Genomic DNA, 9231 nt, shown 5'->3' with positions numbered 1-9231 from the left:
GAACTTGCCACAAAGAAGGTGCTAGGAAATGTTTAATGGATGATTCTGCTATGCTCATTTCTATCTAAATAATCAGGACAGGAACCACATTTCAGGGCAGGAACCACATCATCTTCCCGCTCTGAGCCCTCCTTTGGAACAAGGAATGAATGCTTGTTGAACGAATGAATGACTGCGGTCCTCCTTCCTCAGCCCATCAATGGAAGCAGAAAACATATGGCCCTTCCCTCTCCACCATCAGCCTCCCAAGGAGCTGGCAAAGTCAGTTTTTCTGTCAATTCTATCATGTTTTTATGCCTGCATTGAAAAGCCAATGATTGTGTGTGGCAACATAGGGTGCAAAACTTCCTGGGACCCTCCTAGTTTTAGCACTAAAAGTCCTGTGTCCTGGGAACCCCCTCAATCCCAGGCAAACTGGGATGTTCGGTCACCCTATAGCAACTCCCTTCTTCTCTCTGGGCCTCATTGTTTCCCTCTCCTTCAGATGTCAGGGTTGGTTCTGGTCTTGTCTCTACATCTCAGGTCTACGATTTTAGGAGCAGGCTGGAGGGGAAGAGGTGAGTCAAAGAAGGAAGCAGGACTCAAGTTGAGATTTTCTGAGATATCTTTATTTTGTTTTTGCAGAATGTAGATGGACACTGCCAAGCAGGCTGTGGGTCTAGTGGCTTGCCATAGTCTGGAAAAAGAGGGGGGGAAATCCAGAATAGTCTAGTTAGGAGCACAGGTTATGAAGCCAGGTGGAACTGGGTTCAATTCCCAGCCATGCCCCTCATTAGCTGTGTGACCCTGTGAGAGTGACTCGCTGTCTCTGAGCCTCAGTTTCCTCATCTATATAATGAGGGTAATCGCAGTAGTTACCTCATGGTGGGTTTTAATTAAACTATTAACTAAGGTGCTCGTCACCGTGCCTGGTGCATGTTTAAGTAGTCTACAAATAGTGGCTATTACTATTCCAGCATTATTAACCCTCCCTGCCCACTCATCCCCAGATGAGGCTTGCACTCTTCCTGGGGCCTGAGCTTCCCCTATCGCAGCTCTCACATTTCATCATTATGGCTCATTTAATTATCTGTCCCCCACAAGGCAGCCCTTCGGCACATTGCTCTGTCCTCCATGGCAAGAAAAGCCCTGGACCAGAGGAGCCACTTCATAAACACTTATTGAAATAGGAAGTTCAGCAGTATTTCAAAGCTCCACCCAGAAGCCATAGCAGAAAACATCCCCAACCCTCTGGAATGTCCCCAAGGGCTCCTCCCCTGCTGACCTTCTAGGGTCCTTGGAGCCCCTCCTCAGGGTCTGCTGGTCTCACCCGTCCCGCCGACACCCTCAGAAGAGCAGCCCCCAGGGCCCCACTGGCTTGCCAGCCTGCTCACCTCCTCGATCCAGTCATTGAACGCCGAGACGCGCGTGAACACAGTGGGCTTCTTGCGGGTGTTGCAGCCAAAGGCAGAAACGAAGCTGGTCACACCATGGACCTGCCAGGAGCCGTCCGCAGCAGGGCAGTTGAGGGGTCCTCCAGAGTCACCCTGAAATGGTCAGAGCGTGGTGGGGGGCTGAGCTGTGTCTGAGCTTTAAGGAATTGGTCCTGACTTTGGGGATTTTGAGAAACCCATATTATTTGACCTCTTTATGAATGAACTCCCCATCATGAATGAACAAGCCTCCGTGTGTTCACTCATGATGGGGAATTGTATCTGTCTTACGGGATCTTGTGAGAATTAAATGAGATGATAGATATACAATCTTAGTACAATGCCTCGTAGAAAGGAAACAATCAATAAACGGTAGTTCTCATTATTAGTACCACAGTTAACCATTAACATTGTTGTTCATACTCAATTATAATACAATGATAGTTTGGATTAATTTTAACTTCAAGTCAATAGAGTCGAAGGTGACTTTGGAGGTCATAAAGTCAATCTCCCCTGCTGGGCTGCTGGGGAAGCCTGAGGACCAGGGAGGGAAAGTGATTTTCCCATTTCAAGTCAGTGTGTGAGCTGGGACTAGAATCCAGAGGTCTTGACTTCCAGGTCAGGGGTGTGTGTCTGGACTATGCTCGCTTCCTCAAAGTCCCACCTGGCCTGGAGGCCGAATGGAGCAAGCAGGCAAGATTCCTGCTCCGCCCTCCAGGTAGATGGCAGTGGTATGCCAGGGTCCTGCCTGCCCAGCACCACATAGGGCAGGTGAGAGCTGACTCACATTGCATCCGGAGCGGATGTCCCCGCCAGCACACACCATGGTCTTCTTCACGGAGCTGCCCCACCAGTCCCACTTGGAACAGCGCTCATATTCCACTACGGGCAGCAGGGCCTGCTGCAGCTTGTCCGGGAGTGGCCCACCGGCTATGGGAATAGAGAGCACTGAGCGGGGGTTCATGAGGCACAGGGCTTGGGCTGGGGTCTGGGAATCAGGGCTGGGAGCCCCAGAGTGCGATGGGGTCGGGGGGTGAGGCAGACAGCACTTCTGATGGGGAAAATGGGGACTCTCCTCCCACCAGGTTATATGGTCCTGCCTGCTTTAGAGGTCTGCACCTGGCACACAGGAGACACCAAAAAACGTTCAGTTGAACACATTCATGTGTGGGAGGATGTGGGGAGAGAAGGCAGTACAGGGCCCTCAGGCCCTGTCCCACTGTCCCTGTGGCGGGCTGGAAGCATCCACACTTACTAACGAGACGGCCCCAGCCGCTGATGTAGCAGGGTGCCTCGTTGGGCAGGATGTCACCGGCAGGAGGGAGGCAGGCGAGCTGAACGGAGTCTCCCAGCACGGCAGGGCGAGAAAGCTTGATGAGGGCGATGTCATTGCTGGGGAGGAGGGAATAGTCACCCGGAGCCTGGTCCTCGGACCAGACTAAACCAGCCTCCCATCTTTGCTCCAGATAGTTCCCCGCTGGGCCGGCCCCTGCTGCTCCTTTTCCTTCCAGATCCCGTGCATTCTTAAGGCTGAGCCACTTTAGGAAGCCCTCCCGGCGCCTTCAGCCCAGGCTGACCCTTGGCCTTCAGAACTGTCCCCAGCTTTGACACCAGTGGTTCTCACCCTCCAGCTGCATCAGAATCACCAAGAAGGCTCATGAAAACACAGGTTGCTGAGTCCCATGTCAGAGTTTCTCATGCAGCGGGTCTGGCCAGGGCCCGAGAATTCACATCGCTACCAAGTTCCCAGGGGAAGCTAATGCTGCTGGCCTGGGGACCATACTTGGAGAATCCCTGCTCTCAGCCTGCATCCTGCTTGTCATTCAGATCTTTTCACTTGGGTCTGATTATTCTGTCCACTGACCCCAGGAGCCCCGTGAGGACGGGTGAAGTTCTTGGTCATCATGGCCCCCACCCCACGCCCGTACTGCACTTTCAGGGGCTCTGCACTCTTTCACCCTCTCACCAGAAAAGAGCTAAGCCACCCAGACACACAATTTTGTATATGCTTGAGGGGCTTAAGAGGCCCCACTGTGTGTCCTCACCAAGTGATTGCCTCCTTGACCTTCATAACCACCCAGGAAGCCCAGAAGGTCACCCTTGACAAGTGGTAAAACTGAGGCTCAGAGAAGGGCAGTGACTTGCCCAGACCACATAGCAACTTAGTATTGGAGCCTAACTCTCAGTCCAGTGCTCTTCCTTTTGCCCACGGTGCAAGGAACCCAGGATGCACTGGATGAACTTCGGTTGAATGGAGGAACCCTTGGATTTAAGATAGAGGGTGCCAGAGGTGTCCTGGTTCTGAAGCCACCTAGCCAAATAGCCTTCGGGGAGTCCCTGCCCTTCCCTGGCCCCTGCTGTCCCCTCCATAGACAGAGAGGTTTGGCATAGACGGTCCTTACCGGCTCTGCTGGCTCCGCCCATCCATGAGTGGGACCTGGGCACAGGCTGTCGGACCCAGCCCCACTGACCCTGGGAGTCTGCTCAGAATCAGCTTTGGGTCACGGAAAGATGAGCAGAGGAGCGCCTAGGTCTCAGGTCTGAGCGTTCACTCACCCACAGGCCACACAGTTGGGGTTCCAGAGTGGGTGCACGAAGAGATCCTCTGCATTGATAGGGATGACCTGTTCAGCGCCCTCGTTCTCAGCCCGGTCATACTCTCCCAACACCACCTGGTAGGTGAGGGAGCTCCTGCCAGGGGAGGTAAGGTTAGTCCAGGCCTGACTAGCCTCCCTCGCTCCCTCCCAGGGTCACCCCCCACTGTGGTCTGCCTGGGTCTCATGCAGGGACAGGGGCAAGAGAGACAACTCACGAGATGCAGTGGCCTGCAGTCATGACCCATTCGGGGTCAATGAGGCTGCCACCACAGGTGTGGTGGAAGTCTCCGTTCTTCTCATACTGCAGGGAAACCTGGTGGCCAGAGAGGGAGAAGCCTGAGTGGTTTGGACCCCGCAGTGAGGGCACTAGCCATGGGTGTATAGGTTGTGCACTGTACAACTCTAGAGGTCCTATCATACCTGCAGAAAAGAATGACGCCCCCCTAGAAATATACAATGCCCAACCTACCCAGCTGTTCATAGTAGCCTTGTCACTTTTCGACTAGAGTCATATTCTGACTCTCCAAACGATTCCAACCCCAGCTCTATGAACTCCCTGGGGACCTCAACATTTCTGTCCTCTAGGATATCTCCAAACTTTCTGTCTCTTCAGAGCCCCAGGCCCTCTGTCCTATTAGGCTCCCAGTTCTTCTGAATCTCAGTTCTTTCATAGCCTCTTGGGCCCTCCACGGCACAACTCCCCAAGTCCTTTGCCTCTCTTCTCATTTCCTACATTCTGACTTTCAAAAGCTCCCTCTCAACCAAGGATTGGCAAACGATAGCTCTTGGGCCAAATCTGGCCCATGGCCTGTTTTTGTACGTAAGATTATTGGAAAATATTCACTCATTTATTTATGCATTATATGGCTGCTTTTGTGCTACAACGGCAGAGTTAAGTTATTGCAATAAAACTATATGGCCGACAAAGGCTAAAATATTCACTCTGGTCTTTCATAGAACAATTTAGCTGACCCCCGCTGTAGACCAGTGCGTCCAATAAAACTTTCTGTGATGATGGAAATGTTCTCTAACTTGGCTGTCCAGTGTGGTAGCCACTAGTGTAGCCCTCTGTGCCTCCTTCCCTCTAAAAAGCCCTTCATCCCTTTATTGCTCTTATACCTTATAGCCTTTTTATATAAGTTGAGGCATCTAGAAACCCAAAATCTCCCTCGCTAAACATAGAGCCTGAAATTCCACTTAAAGCACCAGCCCTCGGGTTAAACATTGCCCTCTCCCCAGATTTCACTTTTAACTTGCAAACACCCCAGTGAGGGTTACAGATTGAATGGGCAAAACTTCCATGTGGAGTAGATTGACCAAGGATTTCCTGGCCTTTGGAAGCTGAAGTGAATACTGGAAGCAAAGCAGTGGGGTAAAGACTGGATGCCTGGCAGTCAGAGCTTGGGGTGCAGAGCCCATGGGGGGAAACAATGCCACTGGTATTGCCCTTACCTGCCAGGGCCAGCTGTAGGGGACCGCATCTTCACCATTGACGACTCGGGTGGAGGGGTTGTGGGAAGGTCGGCCACACCCCGAGGCTGGAGGGGAGAGTAGAAGTGTCAATCATCCAGAGGGTCCTCTTGTCAATCATCAAGAGGCCCGGTCCCAGTCCCAGTTGTGCCACAAACTGGCTGTGTCATCCCATGAGAACCCCTTCCCCTCTCTGGACCTCTGTAGCCACATATGAACAGCGAGCATCTGGACTAGAGCAGGGGTTTCCAGAGTCCCAGGAGTCCAGGATGGAGGTGAACATGGAGGCCTCCTTCCATGGTAGGACTGAAGGGATTGGTGCACTTAGAGCAGTGTCTGGAGCCCAAGAACTCTCAAGAAGCGAAAGTTCTCATCATGAAGTGAGGTGGTTTTGGAGAAAGACTGCCTGGGTTCAAAGTGCAGCTCTGCCCCGCGTTTTAAGGTGAGATATTTTACTTCTCTGAGGATCAGTTTCACCATCTGTAAAATGGGGATAATCATAGGACTGACCTCATGGGGCTGTTGTGAGGATTACATGAGATAATAGAAGAAAATTCTGCCTGTCACACAGTAAGCACTCAGTAAATGTTATCTGTTACCATTACTGTCAGTCAAGGGAGACTGTTTGGAGGAGGTGGCCCTAAGCTGGAATGTAATATGGCAGAGAGACCAGGAAAAGGCTAGACCACAGACTGTGGAGCAGGGGTAGAAGGAGTGTGAGAAGAGGGTTGGAAGGTTAAGTAGAGGAGCAGAAATTCCGACACAAGCAGTCTGACCACAGAGCCCAAACTCTTCACCATTAGACTTTGTTTACTGCCCCCATCAAGGACTCCCACCATAGTCCTTTGGGTTCCCCAGACTTTCTCCTGAGCTGGTCCATCCGTGACTTCCTCTCCATTCTTCTGCTCTAGCGCCAAGCTGAAAGCCCCCCAAATCATGCCTAGGTACAAACTGAAGCCCCCTCCTATGGATCTAGATGTTGGGTTCATGAAACCCAGGGCAGGCGGCAGATTTCAAGGGCTCCCATCCAGTACAACACAAACACAGGCTGGGGTCTTACCAAGGGCCACAAAGAGGAGGGAACTCAGCAGCCGGAGCATCGTGAGTTTTGAGATGATAAGAAAGACACGCAAAGCCTGGGTCTCTTATATAGGGCAGAAGGCAGTGGTGGTGGGCTGGACTGGGCCCCATTCCTGGAACAGGTGGAGGAAGGCCAGGTTTCCCATGGTCCAAGGCCACGGCCCCCACCCACTGTAGATGGGGGTATGACAGCCAATGGCAGGACCCAGAGTTCCAACATATGGCTAGCTACACAGGTGGCATTGAATGGCCACCTGATAACAGGGGATGGGGAAGGAAAATTCACGTCAGAACAAGCCAGCCTCTTCCAGGAAAGAACATGGGCTCTGGAACTGGTCAGACCTTGGTTCAAATCCTGCCACCTACAACCTCTGCAACCTTGGGCACATGGCTTAACCTCTCTAAGCCTCAGATTTCTCATCTCTAACATGGGATAAGTATCCACCTCAATAAAAAAAATTTTTGTTGTTGAGTACTTTCTTTATATCATGCTATTCTAGGGGGTGCAGCCGTGAACAAGAAGACATAGTCCCAACTTTCCTGGAGTTGGAGTCCAGGGGAGGAGACGATGACAAATCAATAAAAATAAGTAAAGCCTATTTCTGATTGTGGTGGTAGGTGCTATGAAGAGAATGACACAGGAGTGACTAGGGTGGGAATGGAAGTAATTCATTTAGATGGGGGGCCAGGGAGAGTGACATTTGGGCTGAGGAGGTCGTGTCTGAGGATAAGTGAAAAGCCAGCGTGGGAAGCCCTGAAGGAATAGCACTCCCGGTGGAGAGGACAGCAAGTGCAACTGTCTGGGGGCTGGAATGGGCTTGGCTCGTTCCAGGAGAGGGTGGTCAGTGTGCCTGGAGCATAGCAGTCAAGATGGAGTGTGCTGGAGGATGAGGTCAAAGAAGAGACGACTCCTAAAGCTGAATTCATTCATGATCCAGCAGTTCCACTCCTAGTATAGACCCTCAAGAAAATCTTGGGCCGGCCCGGTGGCTCAGGCAGTTGGAGCTCAGAGCTCCTAACGCCGAAGGCTACCGGTTCGATTCCCACATGGGCCAGTGGGCTCTCAACCACAAGGTTGTGGGTTCGATTCCTCGACTCCCACCAGGGATGGTGGGCTGCGCCCCCTGCAACTAACAATAGCAACTGGACCTGGAGCTGAGCTGCGCCCTCCACAACGACGATTGGAAGGACAACAACTTGACTTGAAAAAGAAAAAGTCCTGGAAGTACACACTGTTTCCCAATAAAGTCTTGTTCCCCTTCCGCAATAAAATCTAAAAAAGAAAATCTTGCACACATGCCCAGGAAGCATGCACAAGAATAATCCCGGCAGCCCTGGCCTCAATCCTCAATTACAAAAACCTAGAAAACAACTCAAATGGCTCTCAAGGAGAATGCATGGATGTGTGCAGTATTCACATTCACAGGATGGAGTATGAATCAGCAGTCAAAGAGTGACTCACGGTGACATGCCACCCTGTCGATAATCCCTAGGAATATAAATTAAGGGAAAAAAAAAAAAAGATCCTGGAAAATTAAATGCAGCTCTAATACCCTTTTTTACAGAGTTAAAAACAATTAAAAATTTTGAAATATACTTTTAAAGCAATACAAATAAGTGGATAACACTGTATGAAAAGGCGGGCAGAGGCGTGATGGACATAGGATTCTGGATGATGGTTGGCTCAAGCCTGGTGAGGACGAGGAGGGTAGAGCAGACGTTGCGAGAGGTTCTAGCTTTACTTTCGTAGTCTTTGTTTTGTTTTGGCTTTATTGAAAGTTAATTCACATACAACAACGTTCACCAGTTTTAACTATAAAATTAAGGTTTTGACAAATATATACAGTCATGTAAACACCACCATGATCATGATACAGAATAATTTCATGACCCCAAAATTTCCCTCCTGCTTAGTTTCATTCTATCTCACCCCCAAACGCCTTGCCGCTCGCAACCAGTGAGCTGGTTTCTGTCACTACAGTCTTGCCTTTTCGAGAATCTTTACTACATGTAGAAGACACAGTATGTATCTTTTGTTTCTGGGTGTCTCTTACTTAGCATAAGGCTTTTGAGATTCATCCTGTGTCGCTATGTTAGATGTGATTTTGAAGGTGCTAACTACATAATTTAAAATAACTATATGTCTAACTAAATAAAAGAGTCCCACGAGTGAACTAATGACACCTAAAACAATGATGAGAGTATATCATGGACTGAGAATTATGATTTCTCCAATTCTGTCACCTGAACAAGAGAGAGAGAGAATAAGAAAAAGAGGTGAGTGAAGGGCAGACCTTGTAGGGTTTCTTTGCAAGTCAGGTAATAAGGAGTTGGGTCTTTATTCTCAGCATAAGGAGAAAGCCACGGGGGAGAGGGTGGTGATTAAGTAGGGGAAGGACCTGGAATTTCAGTTATACTTGAAAAGAATCTCTTCCTGGGTGCTGCGCGAAGGATTGTGGGTGAGAGAGAAGGGGACCAGCTAGGGCTATTTCAGGGGTGGGGCAAAGCGGGGATGGGGTTGGGGTGGGGCTTGGCCTTGGGCAGTGGAGGTGGCAATGGAGAGAGAGGGGTGGAAGCAGGGTGAATTTTGGAAGTAGAGCAATACCTGAGATGACCTCTGGGAAGTGGGAAGCAGTGCCCGGCCCAAAGTCAGAGAACTTAGCGCACGTTAC

At 50.5% G+C, this 9231-nt stretch overlaps 1 protein-coding gene across 1 annotated transcript; it reads right to left on the bottom strand.

Annotated features, from left to right (window-relative positions):
• Nucleotides 1-595: 595 nt before the first annotated feature.
• On the bottom strand, nt 596-6595 carry LOC117027390 (chymotrypsin-like elastase family member 3B). Its single transcript, XM_033115098.1, has 8 exons — nt 6540-6595; nt 5462-5547; nt 4225-4322; nt 3969-4103; nt 2668-2804; nt 2200-2342; nt 1374-1526; nt 596-676 (listed from the first exon to the last, which is right to left on the bottom strand). Exons 1-8 carry the CDS (start codon nt 6577-6579, stop codon nt 659-661), a joined length of 810 nt encoding a protein of 269 aa, XP_032970989.1. The 5' UTR covers nt 6580-6595; the 3' UTR covers nt 596-658.
• Nucleotides 6596-9231: the final 2636 nt, after the last annotated feature.

The sequence above is a fragment of the Rhinolophus ferrumequinum genome, chromosome 9 (assembly GCF_004115265.2).
Source record: "Rhinolophus ferrumequinum isolate MPI-CBG mRhiFer1 chromosome 9, mRhiFer1_v1.p, whole genome shotgun sequence".
Classification (NCBI taxonomy): domain Eukaryota; kingdom Metazoa; phylum Chordata; class Mammalia; order Chiroptera; family Rhinolophidae; genus Rhinolophus; species Rhinolophus ferrumequinum.
The sequence above is the reverse complement of the archived record's forward strand: the minus strand, read 5'-3'. Positions and strand labels throughout refer to the sequence as shown.

Excerpts from the sequence above, each read along its gene's own strand:
- LOC117027390 (XM_033115098.1), bottom strand. The coding sequence starts at position 6,579 with ATGCTCCGGCTGCTGAGTTCCCTCCTCTTTGTGGCCCTTG. Across the intron at positions 2,805-3,968 it reads CCCAACTGTGTGGCCTGTGG|CAATGACATCGCCCTCATCA; the intron begins GTGAGTGAACGC and ends CCTCCTCCCCAG. Across the intron at positions 2,343-2,667 it reads CGGCTGGGGCCGTCTCGTTA|CCGGTGGGCCACTCCCGGAC; the intron begins GTAAGTGTGGAT and ends CTATTCCCATAG.